The following is a 23165-nucleotide window of genomic DNA, read 5'->3' on the forward strand; positions in this document are numbered from 1 at the left end:
GGAAGGTGGTATTTGTATGTGTATGTGTAAGCATGAGTGTGTGTTCATGTGGAGGTGGTACTTGTGCATGTGGATGGTGGTAGGTGTGTGTGTTTCTGGCAGTAGTGCTCACATGTGTATGTATGCAGGATGGTGCATGTGTGTTTCTGTGGAGCTGGTACTCCTGTGTGCATGCATGAGTAGATAGCGGTACATGTAGAGAGGGTGGTTTTCATGTGTCTATGTATGTGGATCTAGTACTTGTGTGTGTGTGTGTGTGTGTATCGAGTTTATGTATGTGGAGCTGGTACGTGTGTGGTGGTACGCATGTGTATGGCGGCGGTGTTCACGTGTATGTATTAAGGGTGGTGCATGTGTTACTGTGGAGCTGGGTACTCCCTGTGTATGTGTGACTAGAGAGCGGTACGTGTGGGGGGGGGGGGTTTCATGTGCCTATGTATGTGGAGCTGGTACTCGCGTGTGTGTGTGTGTGTGTGTGTGTGTGTGTGTGTGTGTGGCCCGCGTGTGTATGGCGGCGGTGCTCACGTGTATGTCTGGAGGGTGGTGTGCGTGGGTTTATGTGGGGCTGGTACCCATATATGTGTGCGTATGTGTGACTAGATAGCGGTACGCGTGTGTTTGGCAGTGGTGCTCACGTGCGTACGGAGGGCGATGCGTGTGTGCATGTGGAGCTGTTCCCCGAGTGCGTGTGTCCGTGTCCCCGCGCGGGACTCAGGCAGGCTCGGGGCCGGGCCGGGCCGGGCCGGGCCGGGCGGGGAAGGGAGGCGGCGGGCGAGCGGGCGGGCGCCCCCAGGGCCGCTGCCGGGCATGCGCGGCGCCCCGGGAACATGGCGGCGGCGGCGGCGGCGCGCAGCTTGACAGACCCCCGCCCGCTCCGGTGAGTGGCGCCTGCTCCGGCTCCAGCTCGCTCTCCGCCCGGGCCCGGTGCCGTCGCTGGTGCCCCCTGGGCGCGCCGGGCGCTGCGGGCAGCGCGGGGAAGCTCCGGGGGGGCAGCCGCGGCGCTGGGGGTGCGGCCGCCCGGGGCCGCCGGAGGTGTGTCCGTGTGCACGGCTGTTCCCGCTGCGTGTGTGCGACTGTGTGACCAGGTGTTTGCCTGTGCGTGACTGTGCCTGTGTTGTGTGCGAGACCCTGTGTCTGTCACCGTCCGATCTCGTGTGTCTGTGTTGAGCGTGTGTGCGCGTATCTGCATGTGCATGTGTTTGTGACTGACCATATGCTTGCCTGTGTGTGACTGCCTGTGTTGTGTGTGAGACTGTCTGTCACTGTCCAACCTTGTGTGTTTGTGTCTTCATGTGCGTGCGTCTGTTCTATGTGCATGTGTGTGTTGCGTGTCTGGTGCGTGTGAGTGTTTGGGACTATCTGACCATATGTTTGCCTGTGTGTGACTGTGCCTGTGTTGTGTGCAAGACCTTGTGTCTGTCACTGTCTGACCTTGTGTGTGACTGTGCGCGTGTGCGTGCATGAGACTGTTCATCTGTTGTGTGTGTTAGGGTGTTTGTTGCATGTGTGTGTAACAGTCTGTGACTGTATGACTCTGTCAGCATGTCTGTGTTGTGCCTGTGTGTATGACTGCGTCTGTGTGTTGGTGGCTGTTGTTACCTGTGTGTTTATGACCGTTACTCTGTGCCCATGTGTTGGTCTGTGTGTGACTGTGCCTGTTATGTGTGAGACCCTGTGACTTGTGACTGTGTGTGTGTGTAGCCTTCCCCCCTGGCAGGGTCCCAGCCAGCTCAGGGCTCCCTGCTCTGTCTAGGCAGGAGCTGAGGTGGAGGTCAGTTATGGCTGGGGAAAGCCCTCCCCATCCCCCTGCCTCCCCCACCCCAAGTTTGGGGTCACTTTGGTGCATATTTGATGCTGCAGGACACTGCACTGGGGCAACCCCAGGGGGTGCTGGGCTATGCACTGCCTGTTGCCTGGGCACCCACCTCTTCCCCCACAGCCCCTGCCCTCCCTCAGGGCTGTCTCTGTGCCTGCCTGGGCACAACTCCAGCCACGAGCTTTCGGTGGTGGTTGTGGCTGGGAGGGAGGGAGGAAGGGAGAGAGAGTGGGTTTCTCTCGGCAGGCAGCTCAAGCTCGGTGGATTCCCTCTTCAGCTTGGCCAGAGGAGCAGGGAATAAGGTTTCCTTGTTGCTTCCGATGTGTTTGCATAGCCAGGGGTGAGTCAATGCCCCTCTGTTCAAGAGAGGCCTTGGCCACGCCATGCTTTCTGTGGTGCTGCTCCCGAGTTTGTTGTGCAGGCAGGCAGTCGCAAGCACTTGTAGTAAAAAGCATGAGCTGTAGGAGAGCCAGTCACTCAGAAGTGCGTGAGCTGTACAAGAGTTTAGGATTGAAAGCTGCCCCTGATCAGCCCCTGGCTTGGAAGTGCCACCTGCTTTCCACTGTTGCTTTTCAGTGCCACTGAAAACCTGCCTGATTTTACTCTGGACCATAACACAAAATGAATTAATACTTGTAAATATCCCTGTCAATGTATAGGTATAGATATCTCTATTGATCTATAGAGATATTGATGATCAAGAGATTTACAAGAATTAATTTCATTTTATGATTTGGAGTAAAATGAGGTTTTTAGTGGTGCTGAACAGCAGTAGTGGAAACCAGCTGGCACTTCAAAGTCACTGGCTGATATAAATGTTATATCTGTAGTTATAATGTAATCTGGAGTGCTGTGTCTAGTTTTGGGCCCCCCACTACAAAAGGATGTGGACAAATTGGAGGGAGTCCAGCAGAGGGCAACAAAAATGGTTTGAGGGCTGCGGAACCTATCTTGTGAGGAGAGGCTCAGGAAACGTCCGTCTGGAGAAGAGAAGATGGAGAGGGGATTTAATAGCAGCCTTCAGTTACCTGAAGTGGGGTTCAAAAGAGGATGGAGCTAAAATGTTCTCTGTGGTGGCAGATGACAGACAAGGAGCAATGGTCTCAACTTGCAGCAAGGGAAGTTTAGGTTGCATATTAGGGAAAACTTTCTAACTAGGAGGGTAGTGAAGCACTGGAACCAGTTACCAAAGAGGTGGTGGAACCTCCATCCTTGGAGGTTTTTAAGATTCAAATAGACAAAGCTTTGGCTGGGATAACCTACTTGGGGATGGTCCTTTTTTGGGATGGTCCTGCTTTGAGCAGTGGGGTGAACTAGATGACCTCCTGAGGTCCCTTCCAACCCTAATTTTCTATGATTGTATGATTAATTTTCACATGCATTTATGCAATACATAAGTATGCCTCTTTACCAAACATTGAGATAAACATAAGATTACTAATGCAGCAATTTGCTTTAAGAAAATGATCACGTTGTCATACTTAGAGTTGGTCAATCGATCACTTTTCATACTGTAGTAGGAAGAGTAAAGAATAAATCACCTTTGGGACTAAAGGGAACATTTTCTATGTCTAAAAAGAATGTTATGGTAAAACACACATAAAGATGGGCTTTAAAATAATTTAAGGCATACACAAATGATTGCTGAGTGAGAGTGGATTATGGTGGATTATTCTTTAGAGCTATGTTATTTAATACCCCTTTGGATTGCTTTGTTCAAATTTGACAAAGTATGAAAAAAGCAACTGCAGCCTTCATAAAAATAATTCTCTTCACATTACTCATCAGTACTGTCTTTAGTCGTTAGGGCAAATTGCAGAACAGATTGCAGCATTGTAGTAATTAAGTGGAACCTTATTTTATTAAAGTTAAATTTCATGCTCAGTTAAACTTTAGGAATAGAAAGGCACTTCCATGTGTGTTTCTTTCCTAAGTACTTGCTTATTGCAGTTTAAAATATGTTAATACCTTTCTTCTCCCTACAGTCACTTTCTACTCATTCTGATTAATCAACTGTAAAAGGCTACAACAATAATTAAACAGCCTTAGAGCCAAAGATTATATTTTATAGGCAAGAAGTGCTTTTGTCCAGGTATGTCAGTATTTTGGTGGGATATTTCAGGTTAAAAAATCATCTTCATTTCAAAATATGCAGAGTGAATCATAACAGGTGAATCCTTCAAGTGATTCCTAACAAGTCTAGTCAGCAAAAGAATTAAAAATCCCATACATTTTTAAAATTGGATGATGGCTTTCAAAATATACTTACTTCAGATATAAACTGCTTCTCCATACAAACTTGATGTATAATCTTAACTGAATATGGGTTCTTTAATTTTTTTTTTCCTGCCAAAACATTGCAGCTTTAAATTAATTGAAGGCTTTTTAAGATTGGTCATGGTGTGGACCAAATCTTAATAGCTTGCAAATGTCAGGGGAAGCTTTCTGTGAGCCAATTGCTTCATATCACTGTAGCAACTACAGAAATTGCTTACATGGGAATGTAATGGTGAGAGAGCATTTACTGAATTTCTATTTGTGTTTTCAAGCAGTTGAGCAGCAGGAAATAAGTAGAAGAGCCAACACCATGTGGGCAGCTAGCTCTCTGTTTTACCAGCCAGTGCTCCACAGACCACCAGTAGTTTACAGATCACTGAACCCTGTGGCAGTTCATTCAGAAAACTTATTTGTACAGTCAAACTGCTTGTTTATTTTTGGAGGGGGAAAGGTAATTTTTTAAAAAAGAGTACTTAATATTTACTGTACCCTGTGGAGTTGGTATAAAGAAAAAAGATGTTAAGAGAGTAGAGCAAGTTTCTGATCTTTGTTTTCAGTATTTTATTGATTGGAAGCTTTACAGCAGTGGTAAATAATACATAATAGAACATGTCTTCTGTTTCAGAGAGTTCAGACCACAACAGGTTAGAATGTTTTTGACACTATGGGTATCTGCTTTAAATCTCTGGGCTTATCTTTTGAATCATGTGTAGGTGTTTGCACCACTAACAGTATTAAAATTGCATCGGACCCTTAGAAGGATCTCATGGCACCCTGGTTGAGAATTGCCGCTTTACAGTAATAAAAGCAAGGTGCAAAGAAGAGTATGATGTAAAACCAAGGTTAATTTTTCCGTTTCAGATTATCACTAAACTGAAGGTCTTTTAACTAATGTCTGATGAGCATTTTGAATGTTAAAATCAGCAACATTACGTCAGCTAATTCTTTGCTGCAAATCTGAAGATTTTTTGGCTGTTTTTTTATACATCTATATCAGTGTATTTGGGAATGAATACCCTGCAGTAGTTCAGTTTTTCAAAATATGCTTCTTTTCTAGTTATTTGGGGGGCAGGGGGAAGATAACTTGCTGGTACAAGAAGGAACTGTGTAAATGACCAAAGCTTGGCTCTGGCTTTGATGTCTGGAGAGATCGTCTACCTTTTAAAAACATGTTTATATGATAAATTTTCTTCTTCACTTAAAAAGATTCAGTGGAAAAAACAGCCTCAGTGTTTTAAGTTGGGTCTCTTCTGACGTGGCTCATTACAGTGAGCATGTAGATGTTTCCTGTCCTGGACTTACTGGATATAAATGCAGTGTTCAGAGTACAGTTAATGGCAAACTGCTTTTTGCTGTTGCTTAATATCAAAGGAGATGTTGGTGGTATTTTAAGTGCAAGACTGAGCATATCAACTCACCAGCATGATGTTAAATGATTCAGAGGAACCTGTTCTTTCATTTTAAAAGATGATGACCTAGTCTTCCTCCAGACAAGAGGATAAGAAAGATGGTAAAACAAAGCCATAAACATCCTGCTGTCTGCATGAGGGTCCTTGGATCCCTTGTATGCAGTTAAATCATGTCTCGTATACTGTGATGACTGCTTGTGTAACACCTCTTTTGTTTCTTACAAAGCCTGTGGAAAAGTAAAAAAAATAAGTAAATTCCAATTGATTTTTCAAGTAGGTTCCAGCATGGCTCCTACCAGAGATGCACATGCACCTTCTTCATACACGATATTTATTTTGAATAGCAGTGTCTACCATGGTCTCACATCACATTCTGTTCTGTCTCTTGCTCCCAGGGGAATGGGTATTTGGTTGGAGCGTCTGCAACACTTTATTCGCTCCCTCCATGGTTGCAAGACTGCACTTGGACTAAATTTGGGGCAAAAAAACCAATACTTCCAAATCTGAGTTTATATTAAAAAACAAAAGCTACTCCACTAATCTTCTGTCCATCTCCTTCTACAATGTTATGTACCCATCACACTGAAGACCCTAAGCTTTCAGGGTTTAAATTCTGCTCAAATTGTGACAGACTCCAATACCTCATCTATCTGGGGGAGTGCCACAACCTTCATAAAAGTCCAGTATACAGTCCTTCTTTTTGGAAATTTGTAGGTCAGGGATCATGTGGCTCCATTGTACTTGCTTGAGCAAGTGATGTGCTTCACTTGAAAGCACTTCTAAAGCATCAACTGATTGTCTTCAAGGAGTGTCTTTTTGAGCAGATACCATACACCAGTGATGAGTCATAAAACACACTCTGAGGTTTCAAATAGCTTTCAATAGCTTTTGACTTGGCTATACTTCCATATAGTTACCCAGTCCTCAAGGATTTGTTATAGATCAATAGTGTCAAAAACAGTTTGACCTGTTGTGGTCTTTCTGAGTTCTTGCAATAGAAGAATTGCTTTTGTATTTTTTCATAGTCAACAAATGAAAGTGAAGAACTAACTTTTGTGAGGATGCCTTGATTCTGATGTGCTTGGAGTAGAAAAAAGGTTGAGAATTACTGCCATGCACAGAAAGGCAGGTGAGAAAAATGCTGTTGAATGTGAGACCAGGCAACTCAGATTTTGCCCTGAAGTTTGGACTGCTATATCCCCACACTGCCAGCTCCTTCAGCACCCAGTACTGACTAATTCAGTCTGTGTGCCTTGGGCACATATAGTGTCATTAGGACTGGTCCAATGGCAGGACTAGTTGGAGTCTAAACACTGTTAAGAGCAGCAAGAAGAGAACAGTCATCAGTTCTCCAAGAATGAATCACTTAAGTCTTCCACTTAGGTGGCTCAGTGAACCAGCACTGGGCTATTTGTGGCTCTGATTATGGAATGATTGAGATTTCCTCTTGGGATGTCTGTCATTGGAGTGAGTGAGACAGAGGCACAGGATTCAGAGTTGAGACATTAACTTGCAGTACTGCAGTTTGAAGACTTTGTTAGTGCTGCTTCCATTCCGTGCTGCTCCTGAGCATTGGCAGGGATGCCTCTCCCTTATTTTTTGAGAGCTGTCCTAGACCTTACATATAGACTGTCACCTTGAAAGACATGAGGATTTGGTCCATCCCAGTGCAAATGGATAATATCCACATACCGGGCTGTGCTAGATCCTATTCTGAGAGGTCTTAAAGAGGATGCAAGTAGGAATCCTACTTTCTCATTTCTTAAATCATGAACATGGAGCCATATCAGCGCTGAAAACCTGGGAGTAATGCAAAAATAAAATCATCTCCTGCTTGCATTGAAAGAGTTGGCATCATTGTCTGACAAAGCCATAGCTGCCATTTCTGTGGCAGCTGATTTTAATTTGAAGACTCTCTGACAGCTTATTTTTTTTGGCAGTTTGACCTCAATTTGAGCAATCCTGATTGTCTCTCCAGGAATGAGGGCATACTAGATCCAACCAACGACTGACAAACTGTAGCTCACTTGTAAATGAGTGAAGTGCTATTGAGTACCCCTTGAAAACTTCAAGCATGACTGTTCTTAACCAAATTCAGGATTCTGGGTAGTCGTAGTGGTGTAGGACATCTCAAAAGTAAGAGATCTTGAAAGGCTGGATCTTTAGAGATGGAATCTTACTCATCTGTATTTTTGCAACCACATGTGGCAAACTACCAGACATTGCTTGTCAAATATAATTACCTAATATGGACATATTTCCCATTTGGGAGAATAGATATCTTCAGGACCAGGGTAGGGTCAAGTGTTCTATCTGGAGGTTGCTGCAGACTTTGACCTCTTACAGGAAGTCTTACAAATATTAGCCTCAACATTGATAGGCTCATCCTTATTCTCAGGACAGATGGCCAGAATACCTGTGCTTGAAATTAAGGCATTTCATCTGCTGCTGTCCCCACACCCCATCTTCTGCTGTCTCCTCTTAACTACCATGCTCACGTACCATAGCTGATGGGAATGTGAGGAGCCAGAAACCTTATCTTTGGGAGACCTTGTCCCACTGGGCTGTGTTTGGTATCAATGCATACAAATGGGAATTGGACATAGTTGCACATGTTTATCCCATTAACCTCCATGATTATCCCATTAACCTATTCATAGTTTCATAGTTTGTAGGGTCGGAAGGGACCTGAGTACATCATCAAGTCTGACCCCCTGCCATGGCAGGAAAGAGTACTGGGGTCAAACGACCCCGGCAAGGTGTGCATCTAGCCTCCTCTTAAAGACCCCCAGGGTAGGAGCCAGCACCACTTCTCTCGGAAGTTGGTTTCAGATCCTAGCTGCCCTGACAGTGAAGTAGTGCCTCCTGATGTCTAGTCTGAATCTACCCTCTGCTAGCTTGTGACCATTATTTCTTGTCACTCCTGGGAGTGCTTGGGGGAACAGGGACTCCCCCAATGCCTGCTGGTCCCCTCTGACTAGTTTGTAACAGGCCACTAGATCCCCCCTCAGCCTTCTCTTGTGGAGGCTTAACAGGTTCAGGTCTCTTAACTTCCATGCCCTTTCCCTCAATCCTTTCTCTCACTCCCAAAATTTACCCTCTGGGGGTCCCTTCTAGCAAGAGTCTCACAGAAAGAAATACTGTATTTGCTTGCATACCACATGCGCCTTTCTTCCCAAAAATCAGCCCTCCAAAACGGGTGTGTGTCTGTTACAGAGAAGCTAGTTTTCCTTTGTTGGAATTGAAGCAGGGTAGAATAGAGCAAGCAGACACTGACTCATTGCTCTCAAGATGGCTACAGCTTCTCTCTGGGGCTGCAAATAGGAGGGTGGAATCCAAAGTTAACTTCTCAGCTGTTGGTGAGGCAGTAGCTTTTTGTTGAAGAGCCACTGACCTGGCTGAGGGTGAGTGAGCTGCTGCGTGCAGTCTGTAGTATCTTGATGAGAGTTGTGGTGTGGAAGCAACACTTTATTATTTTCAGGAATTTATATCAAAAGATAATTACTGTAAAGAAGTAACAGTCTTGGTCCTGCCCTCACAAGGGTCTGGGGTCTAGCCTTATTGCTGTTCTGCCATACCAGGAAGTTCCTGCAGCTTCATCCAGACTGTCTCCTGAGATGTCACACTTCCTGGGCACTCTCCTGAGTCCTCAGTCACACAGTTGGCCATGGCTCTGGAAAAAATCTTTTTTTCCCGCCTATAATCTGTCTTCCAAAAATAAGGTGCATGGTTTTTTTGGGGAGTGTGTGATGTGTGAGCAGATATGGTAGTTCTGTTGCCTCATCAAGAAGAAGTTTCTCAGGAGCACAAAAGAAGAGGCTTTACTTTGAGTATTTCATTATCTGAAAGGAGATTTTCATCCCATCTTAGACCCAAACAGACTGAACAAATGCATATGTCCTGAGATTCAAGTTGGTAACTTTTTGCCTCCCATTCTGTTTTTGTAGGCTCAAGACTGTCCCATAGCTTTTGGCTTCAGAGAAGCATACCTTCACATAAATTTCCACCCCAGTCCTCAAGGTGTACTTGAAATTTGTTATGCATCAAATCATTACGATACACAGTACTTACCCTATTGTATTTCTTTGAGATATTGTAATGACTATGGCTTCCATAGCCTACCCTCGATCCCTTCTTTTAAGAATTCTTAGCTGTCATGGGCTTCAGGGGCTAAGTACAGACATTCAGAAAGCTGGAGCCTGAATTGATTCAAACTTTGCAGGTTAATCTAACCCGCATAGGTTGAACTGCCAAGCGAGTGAACTGACATTTACTTTTGATTCTAGAAATGCAGCCACATGCCTGCAGTGGCTCAGGCCAGAAGCCAGGGGCTGTGAGAGCAAGCCCTCCCTTCTCTTCCACAGTGACTGGGCTGGAGGCAAGCAGAACTGAGGGAGGGGATGCGGCCAGGCAGGCCTGAGTATGATTGGGGAGGGTTTTGAACCCCCCACCCTGTGGGGACTCCAGCCTTTTGGTGACCAGCCTGGCATGACCCATGAAGGCAAAGGGGGTGGGGGGGGTCCCTCCCCCTCCCCTTTCCTGGGACCCCAGCTGGGGTCTGCCTGGCTGGGGTACAGGAGCCCCAGTCAGGGTTCCTTGCTGCTCCAGGGGTGGGGGTGTGGCCAGATGCCTGCCTGGCATGACCCCCTGAGGTGAAGGGGGCAGGGAGGAAGTTTATTTCCCCCATCCAGTCCCTCTCCCACTGCGGGACTGCAGCTGAGGTCTGCCAGCCCTGGCCACCTCCTCCGCTGCTTGCCCCTGGCCAAGCAGACCCTGGCTGGGGTCTCTATGGGGGGGTGAGGGGAATAAAGTAGGGGTTGGGGGGCCTATGGTCACCTAAAAATTCAGCTTAGCCCCAGTAGACACCCCTCCTAGTCCCACTGCTACCACTTGTGCAGGCTGCTGGAGCTCTGCCTGCCCTGTTCCCACCTGCAGTGTAGCTCCCCTACCAGGAAGAGGCTTGTGCTGCCTGGGACACCATGACAGGTGCTGCTGCCCCTGTCAGGGTCCCTCCCCCCTTGCTGTTGCAGTGGCAGGGGCATGACCAGATGCTGGCTGGCATGGCCCCTTGAGGCAAAGGTGGGGGTTTATTCCCACCTCCCTCCCTTCTCTCTTTAGGAAAGCACAGCTGGGACCCTGACAGGGGTTGCTGTGCCTCAGCTGGGGTCCCGGGGGGGGGCGGGGAGAGAGGGAATAAACTTCTTCCTTGTTCCCTTCCCCTCAGGGGGCCATATCCCCCACCCCTGCTTTGGCTAGAGAGCAGAGGGGCAGGGCCAGCCCTGCTCTCTGGAGAAGACAGCACAGCACAGCCCAGGGCTGCAAAGCATGCTGGAGTGCTGGGGGACTCTGCTAAAACTTGAATGAGGAAGGGGTCTGGGACAAGTTCCCAGTTTGACCTCAGTTAGTTAAGTCTGATACTACATTCAACCAGGTTTATCTTAAACCAGTTTCAGCCATTTTGAAACTCGTTTACGTGCACTGAACTTTTGTTCTGTTACAGGTGTAAACCAGTTTCTTATCATTTACATTGGTTTATGTGTAACTTCTGTCCCTAGCCAGGTTGTTAGGAAAGGGAGGGTGGGATGCAGTTGCTCCACCCTTTATACACTGGCATGAGAGCACATGAAGATAAAGGACCTGATGGATACTGTTGTTCAAAAATTCCAGTCTTGGATGTACAAGTCAGTGGTACACCTATACTACATCATCTTGGGGAACTGTAGTTACTGTTGAATAGGTAACCCTGCTTTCCTAGCAAGTATAGATGAGATGAGTAGTGCTTAATGTTACTCATCTGATTCTGTCCATATTTGCTTACTCCTTCCATGTACACACAGTATCATCTTTATCTCATCACAGCTCTTTGGGGCTGTGATCTTGTGCATCTGTTCTGTGAGGTTTTGAGGTGGGATAAAAGATCTCTGTTCTTACTGAACTTGCTATTGCTAAAAAAACAAAACAAAACCTACTCTGGGATATGCAGTCCACAATTAATCACCTGGGACTTCTTAATTTTAATGTTCCATGAACAGCAGATGCTGGCACTAGAAAAGGGACACTGAATTTTTTTAATGGACTAAGATTTTTAAAGAGCTTGCTCTTTAAAATTACACTTTTTTAATGCCTAAAAACCCTCCCTTACAGTTAAATTTTGTTAGAAGGTATTTTTCTTCCCCCATATTGATGTGAGAGGCTTACTTTTCATCAAAGAAACATCTTATGACCTAAAAGGGATAAGCTTGTTTTGACACAAGATGAGGCCAGATGCACAAAGTAAACAGCCAAAGCAATAGTTCCTTTTGAATTCCTTGAAGTTAAAGTAATCTTAGGGGCCAGGTGTATCAGACACAGGCTTCTCAGAAGATTTTTCAAGTTGATGGTGTCACCATAACATACAGGCAACACTAAACCAGTTTATACAGCTCTCCACTTGTCTAATAGTGTCTTAAATAAATAAGGCAGTAGGATACAAGGCAGACTGCATAATTTTGTCCTTTCAGCTTTGAAAATTACACAGTTTTAATTACATTGAATTGATTAAAGCTGTGAAATGATAGGGAAAAGGATTTTGTGGAAAATACGAGTTATTTATTTGACTGGTTTCTTTAAATTGCTGTTTTCTTAAAGTAATGTGATATCCCTTTTAGTTTAGGCAAAGAGTGAGTAGATTGAGCTTTTGATCATTTTTAGTGTATATTAGCTCAAGGAGCATCTGACACTTGTAAAGCTCACCTAAGAGTATCACTATTTTGTGTAGGTGAGTAGATGAATTGAAGTATGTATTTTTATTTAAGCACCTTGTAGAATCTATCATGGTTAGATTGAGGGAAGCTCAATGGACTCTTGTAATCCTTGTGTAATTGTTAAAATCCATTTAGAAAAGTTTACTATATAAGTAAAGCCCATGTGTTAGAGATGAGTGGACATTTCACTGCTGTGTAGCTGAGCCAGATTTAATAATGGCAAATGTATAGATATGACTAAAAAGCAAAAACAACTGTTAGCATGTGTATTAATCTTCAGTATTTATCACTTGCCTGTGTGCCTCCTATGCACTCAAGCACTCTGAGGAGCCTTTTGGGCTGTGCTGGATCCTGCTGGCATTGGCAAGTTATCTCTTGTTCATGCTTTTTAGGTTGACTATGTACTTATAGCTCTCAGGACTGTAATTTTCCCCATACTCCCTGAAAAAAGAATGAATTAATCTGGTCTTTCTAGGCTTCTGCTAAAATCTAAATTGCACCACACTATCTATTGTTTCAGTAGTTACTTTGCATGTTAAATTTCCACTAAGTTGTTTGAATACAAAAAATGATTTTCCAGTGAAATAAGTGTTCTATTCAGCTCTACAACTTTATTAAAAATCAACTTATGGCTGATGAATTTGGACAATACTGCTATTTACTATGCTTGATATTGTGTTCAAAGGGTATTGGAGATAAACACTGTGTCTGAAGTACTGTGCTAAAATGGTAGACCTAACAATGATATTGTCTTGTTCATTTCAGAGTTAACAGTGAGATAAAAGAGGCAGTCAGCACCCGTCAGAGCCGTCATCAGTGTTACTCTGTTTATTGGAAGTCTTTCTGAGTAGCCATGAGGGTTAAAAACCTATTTTTAAATGACTTTCAATTCTGAATCACTCTACGGTGGCAAGGGGTCGATTTCATAGCTAAATAATATACAGAGTTCATGTGTTAAACCATTGCTGATTCTAGCTGCAGTCTTTCTAGGTTAGACTTTCTGGTAGCCCCAAATCCTCCACACTGTCATAGGATTTCACTGCACATTCTCTAACTGCCCCTTGTATACTACCAGTTGCTTGTCTGGCCAAATGTAGACAGCTCCATGGGGATCTCTAGTGTCTGGTTCCGTGCTAGCCTCTGGGCATTTCTTAACGTACTTCTAACAGCAATTCCTTCCTCTTCCCCTTTACCTGTTTTCTTTGCAGTTTCCTCAAAGGTATGCTGTGTGCCTCTAAGAACAAATAGAGAGCTCCTTGCTGTGGCAAATAAGGGTAAGTTAAGGAAAGAAAGGTTAAGATTGAACAGGGCGCAACAATTATGTGATGTGGAGATTCAGTACATGTAAAAAATTAGAAAATGGAGTTATTTTTAAGTTCAAGATTTTGTTTACTTCTCGGAAGAAATTGGTGATAATAATTTGAACAGGGTCAGGGTTGTTGCCTGATGAGTATAGTGGGGCTTGTTTGGGGACATGGAAAATGACATAGACGTATGAGAAAATAAATTTACCAAGTTCATGGTTTGCCCAACTTTTGTGTTATGTAACTAAGCTGTAGTAAAAATAAAATTTTGCCTAATTATTGTACTTTGACCTTTTTTAAGGATTAGAGAGAATACCTAATTTCATTTTAAACAAACATTTACCTACAATCTTAAATATTACAGAAATATTATTAGCTCTTCTAACAAATTACTGTCTACTAAGAAATCTCAGCTATGTTCATATAATTTAAAAATGGTTCAAGACATACCTTTGAGTTATTAGAATATGGAACAACTCCCCTCAAAATATCTCCTTTGGCCTCTTGTACAGCCAGATGCTAACATGAAGATTTTGGTTTTAATTGTATTTAGAGCTCTTAATGGGGCTGAGTTCCAGCTCTCTCTCTGAGCTGCTGGCACCTTACATCCCACTTCATTTTTAAGGTCTGATGATTTAGGGTTGTTAAAACCTGACAGTGGGATGGGAAAGCTTTTTTGCATCTGTAGTGCTAGGGAAGCAGTATGGCCTCCCTCCTATCCTTAAAAGTATTGTTGAACAGCTGATTTTGAATCAAGTTTCATACTTTTATATCAGAGTGGTATTAGTATAAGGATTATGTTTATTTTTTATCTGTATAACACCACCTCATGTTTCTAGAAATGAATTAATTTTGAAATCTAATTTACATTGAAATATTTATGCTTTTGGTTATTTTGAATTTTGCAGCTACATCAGCAAGCTTAATTTTTTGTAATAATGAAATCTTTATATAATAATATGTGGCTTGTTTTATATTCACAATAGAAAATTTGAAGAGTAGTGAAGAAAAGTTAATTCAAATAAAGTGTTCAGTGAAAACTGATTTTTCATTTGGTTTTGTGATATCTTCAGTCTAAATGATGTTTGAAGTGCCTTTATAACATATTCTTTTAGTTGAAAATGTATCACTATTTATGCCAATTATCTGTTGCATATTGTACAGTAAACCTTTTTATAGTCTTTTTTACAATATGCAAGTAAAGAAAACTATTTTTATTGATCTTCAAAACAACTATTAACACGGGATATTTTTGTTAAGTAATACATATAACTAATGCTTTGAATTCGGCAATTTAAGAAATACTTTGCTACATCTAATTTGTTTTTACTAACTAGCTGATCTATTATATTTACTATTTTAATAATACAATTCTCTGAAAAAGCCAATACATGCAAGAAAAATTGGCTCAGCATTTTTATCAAATAGTAAAGAAGGCTTCTGGAGCTGTTTATCAGCCTTGCATAAACCTGTGAAAACTGAATTTCTGCTTGAACTTGTCCTTCTCCTTTTAAAAAAGTATGGAATAAAAGGAATTCTCCTTTAGACCCAATTTTGTATAAAAACAGAAATAAATGCTTCTACTTATAAAGGAAGGAAAAACTATTTAACTGATGTCAGTAAGATGTTTGCCATCTTTGTGCATAGTTACTTGTGTGACAGTCTCCTTTGGAATAGTAGTAAATGGTTCTGGGACCCAGAATGTCAGATATATTGTCTCAGAGTACATAGCAAAAGTTATTTTAAAATACTTAACATTATATACATTTGTAAATCACCTGTCTTTTCTCATTCCCTTCTGGCCCCCAAGGCTTATCAACATTTTATTGAAGTTTTTCTTCTCTTAAAAATAAGAAATGGGTTTGTACTGATTGAATTCAGACGATACTTTTTCATATATTTTGAAAATCAGCTGAAAGAGGCACCATTCACTTAAAATTTACACATTTTGGAACCTTTGTACGTGGGTCTGTATTGCTGTTGTGCCTGGAATCCTGAGTCCGAATAATTACTATTGTAGTATACACTCGACAGTATTAAACTAAAATAGTTTCTGCTGTAAAAAGCTTTAAACCAGGATGCAGCCCTGGGTATAACAACCTGGAAAGAGAAGGCAAAGGGCAGATGAGGGAAAAGATTGAGAGTCAGATGATAAGGCAGATAAGGGAAAAGATTGAGAGTCAGATGATATAGACTAGCTACCTGCATCACTGAATAACCTGCACTTACGTATAATGTTATAAAGCTGCAGTGTAAAACGCTGTATGACAATGTTACAAGCAAAGTGAAGATATGTATAAATGAAGGTCAGAGAGAGAAATATTTGGGTTCTTGTCAGCTTGCCTGTGTATAGGCAAGTTTCAATGTTCAGCCTGCTAGCAGAGGTCCTATGCTGTTTGTATAGTGTTCACAGAGAATCCAAGGTAAGAGTAAATGTTAAGAAAATGTAAAGAACAGTTTTGAGGGGCAGGGAGGGGAGTAAAATTTTAGGGGAGGTATAGTATTTGAAACTACTTTTAATTAGATTTCAAGTTGACTGTCACTTTAAACACGTTAAAGTGTGAGATTGATTAAATATTCTTACATATCTGACCTGGTATTTTGTAGTTGTGTTTTATGAAAAAAAATGAAAGTGGACTGACCTGGCTGTGTGTCCCACCCAGCCAAAATTCCCCATTGACTCTCCTCTTTGTGATTGAGAACTAGAAAATTGGGTCTTTGAATTACACCATCAGCATTGATAGGACTAAAACATAACTGACATCAGGAAAGTCTCCTCTCCTTCCTCACAGTTTACCTGAGCTGAGAACAGCTGACTGGCTGGCATGAAAGGCTGCAATAAAAACAAAACAAAACAAAAAACCCTCTTACCTTCTCTGCTGGTTGTCAAACCAAGAACCAGTAGGAGCTTACTTTTCTTTGAACCTCATTGTGTTTCTCTATGTGACATGTATTTTGCTGTATTCCTGTGAGCAAGCAGAATGTTGGAATAAATAATTTGTTCCTCATAGCACAAGATTTGGTTTGGAACATTTACCTGGTGTGCTTGTTTGTGTGAGTGGCATGGATAAAGTAGAAAAGACAGTTGTGATCACTTTAAAAAATACCAGTGCTTGCCTTTCAAGTGTATTTTTTAGAATTGGAAGAGCAGTATTAAAGTAGATGGAAAATAGTTTCCAGTCTCTGACATTTTAGTGTTGCATTATAGTAATGTTGGAGGTTATGAAGCTTTAGGCTTGTCCATAGATACATTGTTAACCAAGCGTTCTCACAGTGGGAGGTGACTAGTAAGGGTGAATGAGGCCTGACAACAAAAGCCTTATCAGGAAGTTAAAGGCAGACCCAGGCTCTTCATCTGATTTAAAATTAACTGCAGTTGGGGAAGCTGAAGAGGCAAGGGACAACACTGAATTTAGTGGAGTTTGAAATCCCAGATGTAAGTAGTGTTGGTAGCGAGGATGTGGACTCCTCCATAGTTTTATTTTATTGGGTTCCATTTGTGAATATTTAACATTGAAACTAATGTTGTACTTTCTGTGTCTAGTCTTTTTGCCTTTTAATTTCCAGTTTGCCTAGCTTACTTAGTTCCAGTGATTTATTGTTGAATTGCCTTATTGATGGTAATTTTTCCAAAGCCTAACTTGACTCTTCTTGAGACATTTCTTGTCTGTGGCTGACGTGCACTGATCCTAGTTTTTATTTATTTCTTTTTCTTTGCTTTTAGCTTTTATGCCATTTCTCTTCATTCACTTTCTCTGTTGATGTCTTATCTCTGTTCCTGTACTTCTTTTGTTGCATCTGTATTTCCTTCTCTGTATCATAATCCCACTCTGCTCATTTCCTCCTTTATTTCTGTCTCTCAGCTCCTAAATTTATATTAGTCTTCTCTCTTACTTCAACACATTTCTTTTTATCATCTGCTCTGCTTGCTTTCTAAACTCACCCATTCAGAGATGTTGTAAACTTCTCCACATTCTTGCCCAGGGAACTGTGCAGGCTTTACTTTCTGTATTTGTCCTCTTTTTATTCCTTAATTTTGGGGGGGAGGGGAGTGTGCTACATTTTGTTGATCAGAAGCCCAGACATATAAATTTCATGAGAAGAGTTTGTCTGGGCTAGGGAGTTTGCAGTGGATGATGCCAATGACAAACCATCAGGAAGGCAGGTAATTAAGTGGGGCGAACTAAAGTAAGCCCTACCTCTATTCCAGAAAGTGTTTATACCCCAGCTTTGACTAACTCATGCTCTCTTGGGTGAAACTTAGTTTCCATAATGCTCTTTTGAAGCAGCCTGGTAGTTTCTAGCTGGAGGCTTAGAAGTGTAGTTTTCAAGTACAGCTTCATATATGGCTAAAAAGAATTTCTAAAAGCTCACCTAATAAGAACACTGAATAGAATAAATTAGGCTTTTAAGTAACACCTTTTCTAAATAGCAGCGTACTTTATGCCTGCTTGTTGGGTTTGCACTTTAGAACTTCCAATTGTCTTACATTTTTAACAGGCTGGTAGGCATGCTGTAAAATAGTCTATCTGGTGCTACATGAGCTAATGAAATGCTGGAATCCTTTTTATGTTTCTGACAGACACTCCAGTTGTGTTAAACTTGATGACTATCACTGCAGGGTTGGAATCTTTATTACTGCACCAAGTGCAATCTGGTGATTGGAACAAAAAAGATAAAAACCATGCACTGTTTTAAAGTAATCCACCCATAAAAGGAGTTACTTTGACTCTGCATCACCTTCCATACTTTATTACCGAAGAGGACAAGTTTTGGATTACGTTTTGTGGAATTCTGCAATAGTTTCAAACTTATTTGGATGTTTAAACGGATTGCCACCCCTAATAGTGATGGCTATTTATGCATATTAGTACGGAGCAAAAATTGTTTTACTTTTCTGTTAATATTTAATTTTAGTTAATGTAATAATTATATTTAAATGTTTTGGTGTATTGGTAGTGCTTCTGTAGCATGTCTAGCTTTGCAAATATATCTAACATGTAGAAATGTGCTTCTTGAGTCAAATTTTATTTTGGGGACCCTGTGTAAATTACAAAAATCTTAAAACATGGTTTTATTAACCATAACATAATTGGAACTGAAATAGTCTTGAAGGTAAATTGTTGAAATTGAATTGGTAATCAAAATTTGTTTAATATTTTTTTCCTGAATAAATTTGCACAGAGAACAGAAAAACAGAAAGATTTGCCAGCATTGTTGCTGCCAGACTTGCACATATGTTACTTTTGATTTCACCGGAAAGCAGGTGAAATTCAGCAGCAAAGGTACAGCTAGCAGCAAAAAATGTATATTGTTTTTGATAGCGGTGTAGTGGCTCAGCTCTTTTTTAAAATTCACAACAATACAGACTTGAGCTGTATTTGAGACTAGTGTTGCTCTAATGGGTATCTATATTCGGATATCACTTACAACATATATTAGTAGGCAGTTGTATCACACTTTATTGTGATGTGGTCCCCAACTTCAGATTATTCCTCCCTACCTTTTAAAGTGCACATTTCCCCACAAGGGTTTTTTTCAAATAGTTCATTGTTAGAGAGAGAGAGAAACTTAAAACCTATTTTTTCATGCTGAATCCATTGGTTTAGGCAACTCACTACCTGATCTTTTTCCCCCACTTTTTATGGTTTATTTTAATACAAACATTGAAGCTTCTCATTTCCCTCTTCTTTTTCTAATATTGCTTTGATCTGACTCTTGTTTACACAGCATTTCTCAACCAATAACTTATTAAACTTTTGCTTGTTTAAATTTGAGGCATAGTAGTTTTTGTATTGGGCCTATAACTAACTTGCTATATCACTGCTCTGCAGGAACCTGTTGTGCTGAAAGGAAAAATTAACTGGTCTTTCAACTTCAGCCTTTTTATTGTGAAAGGGAAGATCACAGAATTATCATGGGGAGAACAGCAGCTAAAGGTAAGGTTGGTGGCTTTCATCTAAAAGGAAAGAATATAGGGGGGGAAATAAAAACTACTTTGGAGTATTTGAGGTATGGCTTTAGCTATAAGAGAGAATTATTGTATGTTGTTAGACTGAAGAAGTAGGATACCAGTATGCATAGAACTTGGAACTAAAGCAAGAAAGAAAGACATGCTAAATTCACTCTTTAGTACTTCTGAAATTAACTGCTGTTCTCTGATAGTCTTGAAAAACAGTGTCCCATTAGAAAACTTAAATACTTATCTACATATATTGTTAAGTAAAATATCCTTTGCTGGCTTCTATAACTACTCTATGCTTTAGAAGAAGGATACTGTATAATATCAGGAATTTAAATTTTATGGCAGTGACCTGTATCAGCAGCTATCTTTGCAAGCCTTTGTAGATAAAATAAATTATTTGTTTGAAGCAGTTCAGTTATCCACAACTTGTGGCATTCCCCTAAGGCATATCTTTTCATGTTCTATATCCGCAAAAGTTAATCATGAATTAAATAATGGACCAATTTCAGGGGAGAGGCTTCAGCAGAAGAGAATACACTGCTGAACTAAAATGTGAATGAAATGAAAATACTGCTTCTTGAGGGGACCCTGGCTGCTGGAACTGAATTTCTCCTGCTTTTCAGCTTTAAAGCAAGCATATCTAATCTTATAGAAGATTGCTAAGACTTTTTTCACTTAGTTTAAGCTCTTCATCTCTCCAGAGCAATTTTTTTCTCTGCAGCTATTACCTTGAAAAAGATTGCTGGCTTTGCTGCATTAGATTTTCTGTGATGAAACAATGATGCATGCAGTAGTTGCGCTAGCTGATGTAGAGCCAGTTGAGGAAACCTATAACTTCCCTGGGTAACTTCTTGCATGTCTGTTGCCTGATACCATACAAGACTGTGACCGACTCCTTCCAGACAGGCATGAGCTCCTTCTGGTAGCATAAACCTAAAGAACAGGAAACACAGGTAGAATATGATATTCCAGATTCTGTATGCTTTAGTTTCTTGAAACTGAGTTTTTATTCTGGGGTGGCTAGAAGGGCATATACAGAGTATTTGCTATATTCATTAGCAAACCATTGCTTCTTCACACCAGCTGTCATCACAGGTCTTCAGAGAGACTGAATCATCTATGTAAGGAAATGCTGACATGTCTCAATCCTCTATTTGTTCAGATGAAATCTTGTGTGATTGAAAGAGTAATTTCTCCCCATCTGGTACCCCAGGAATGTTCAGGGGTTATGAGGATGAGAGCAAAGACTTCTTAGAGGGGGGAACTTCCTCCCATACTGTAAGACTTAGCTTGGGTTGAGGATTCCAGGTGATATCTCGGCTCTTTAGAATAAGTCCCCAACAAGTAGGTATGCAAATCTTGAGAGTGACCTTTTGTCAGCTTTCTGTCCCACAAGGACATTAAGTAAATAGTCTTGAGTCTTGAGAGAAGACAGGTGCATACTTTTCAAGTTACTATACCACATTTATTGTCTCTCCCCAAATGCTAATCCTACCCTGGGGTACATGGTCACAGTAATCATCTCATTGTTTTAAAGACCAGCTGTGCCAAAAATGGAGTGGTCTTTCTGAAGCCAGGAAACTTGAGTTCTGTATTAGCAGGAACCATAAAATAGTTAACTAAATCATTTTATTGCTTTCACAAATCTGAGCCAGTGGTTCTCAATAGGGCTGTCCTGTCCAAAGCTTTGGTAGCTGATAGGATTCAGAGGAGATTTGGCTCGATTCGGGGACCAAATCTCTGAATCGAATTCATTTGAAGCATCCAAATAGATTCAGAAAAGCTTTGGGAAAAATATTCGGCCATAGACTAAACAGGCAGCTGACACCTGCCTCCAGCTGGTAAATCTGTTGGGGTTGGGGGAGGGAGGGATTGGGGTGAGGGCTGGGACAAGCTGCCCAGCCAGGGCAGCAGGGTGCGTTACTTGGGGAGGGGCAGCGGGGCCCGGGATGCGGGCATGGTAATGCTGGGAGCGAGGGCTTTGCCTGCTGCTGCTTTCCCAGTCGGGGTCAGGGTGGGCTGGACGCGGGCATGGCTCGCTCTAGGCAGAAGCAGAAGTGGGCAGGTGGGAGCAGGGCATAGTCCCCACTCCCAGCACTGTCATGCCTGCATCCATGCCTGCCACATGAGCTGGCAAACAGCAGTGCGGCAGAGCCCCCGCTCTCAGTGTTGATGCAGGCGTGGCAGCGCTGGGAGCGGGGGCTATACCATATTGCCGCCCAGAACAAGTTGCACTTGCATCGCGCCCCCTGTGCGCTGGCTGGGTAAGCGACAGCAAGGCAGAGCGCTCGCAGCTCTCCCCGCCGGGGCAGAGGTAGGCGCAGCTGGAGGAGCTGCAGGAACAACCCCAATGGCTGTGCTGCCTGGCCCCATCCCCCATCTGGTCCCAGCCTCCTGGGAAAAAAAAAATGCCCCACACTCACCGGCTGCAGGAGCAGCGCTTGGGGCCTCTGGGTGCTCATGGCAGACCCCCCCACACACAGCGGGGGGGCAGCGGGATTCGCCCCCTGCCCCATGGCGCAGATGCAGGGTGGCTTGGTAGGGCACCGCATGCTGTCTGGGAGCTGGGGCAGCTCCACCTGTCAGCCAGTGCTTCTGGTTCCATTCTCCAGCTCTCTGATCATTCTCTTAGCAATTCCTGGAGGGGCACGGCCCCCAGATCTGCACACCGGGTTTCAGCAGGCTGCTGCTGCTGCTTGGGGAAATAGCTCAGAGCCGCTGCCATCCCGCATCATCTGGGGGCCCGCTCCCCCTGGGAAGAGCTGGAGAAAAGATCAGGGAACTGGAGGAATGTTCAGGGAACTGAACATTCCCATAGCCCCCGGTTCGATTTCCCAACTCCTGGTTTGATTCGCCTGGGAGGTGGGGCAGCTTCACGTGTCAGCCGGAGCCCAGTGGCACCCAGCCCCAGCTTGCAGACCGTGCACGGCACCCTGCTGAGCCATGCTGCACCCATGCCATGGGGCAGCTGCTGAGTGGATGGTGTTCTCCGCTGCCCTCCACTGGTCTGCACTGTGCAGGGGGGCTCTGCCATGAGTGCCCAGAGGCCCCAATCGCTGCTCCTGCATCTGGTGAGTGTGGAGCTTTTTTTTTTTTTTAAAGTGCTGGGACTAGGCTGGCGCCGGGCGGGGAATGGGGCCAGGTAGGGCAGCCATGGGGGCTTTTCCTGTGGCTCCTCCTGCTGTTCCTGCCTCTCCCCGGACGGGGGGAGCTGCAGGAGAACCTGCAGCCACCTAACTGTGTCTGCCTTTCCCCGGCCGGTCCTAACCTTCCAAAGCTGATTTGGCCAAATCGATTCAGGACAGTGATCTGAATCTCTGAATCGAATCACTGTCATCTGAACTGGCTGAATCCAAATCTGAATCAAATACTTCCCTATTCGTGCAGGCCTCTTTCTCAACCGTTTTAGGCTCAAGGTACCCATGGATAGGGTCAAGGCACCCTTCCCAGCTCTTAGTTTTCACTCATTTTTTGACTATAGAAAAACAATAGAGAGATTCTTCTGTTGCAGGGAACTCAGAGAGACCACAACAGGTCAGAAAGTTTTTGACCCAGGAATTCCTACTTGAAATCTCTGGGTTTATCTTGTGAATCATATTTACACACCTAACAATGCTAACAATGTGTGGCACCCCATGGCACCTTTGAAAG

The 23165-nt window shown here is 42.9% G+C and overlaps 1 protein-coding gene across 7 annotated transcripts in view; it reads left to right on the top strand.

Moving 5' to 3' along the window:
- The first annotated feature begins 779 nt into the window (after positions 1 to 779).
- The window catches only part of SCML2 (Scm polycomb group protein like 2), a 112318-nt gene continuing 89932 nt past the window's right edge, over positions 780 to 23165 (top strand). For 4 of the 7 annotated variants that reach the window (XM_059720887.1, XM_059720890.1, XM_059720893.1 and 1 more), the window contains exons 1-3: positions 780 to 877; positions 13454 to 13519; positions 19384 to 19488. Coding sequence is in view for 1 of the 7 variants with exons in the window: in XM_059720891.1 (XP_059576874.1) it covers positions 19467 to 19488 (22 nt within the window). In the remaining 6 variants the exon portion in view is untranslated. Of the gene's footprint in view, positions 878 to 13453; positions 13520 to 16921; positions 16986 to 19383; positions 19489 to 23165 lie in introns of those variants that run through there. The other 3 variants (XM_059720892.1, XM_059720889.1, XM_059720888.1) reach the window with 3 other exon arrangements.

The sequence above is a fragment of the Alligator mississippiensis genome, chromosome 1 (assembly GCF_030867095.1).
Source record: "Alligator mississippiensis isolate rAllMis1 chromosome 1, rAllMis1, whole genome shotgun sequence".
NCBI classification, from domain to species: domain Eukaryota; kingdom Metazoa; phylum Chordata; order Crocodylia; family Alligatoridae; genus Alligator; species Alligator mississippiensis.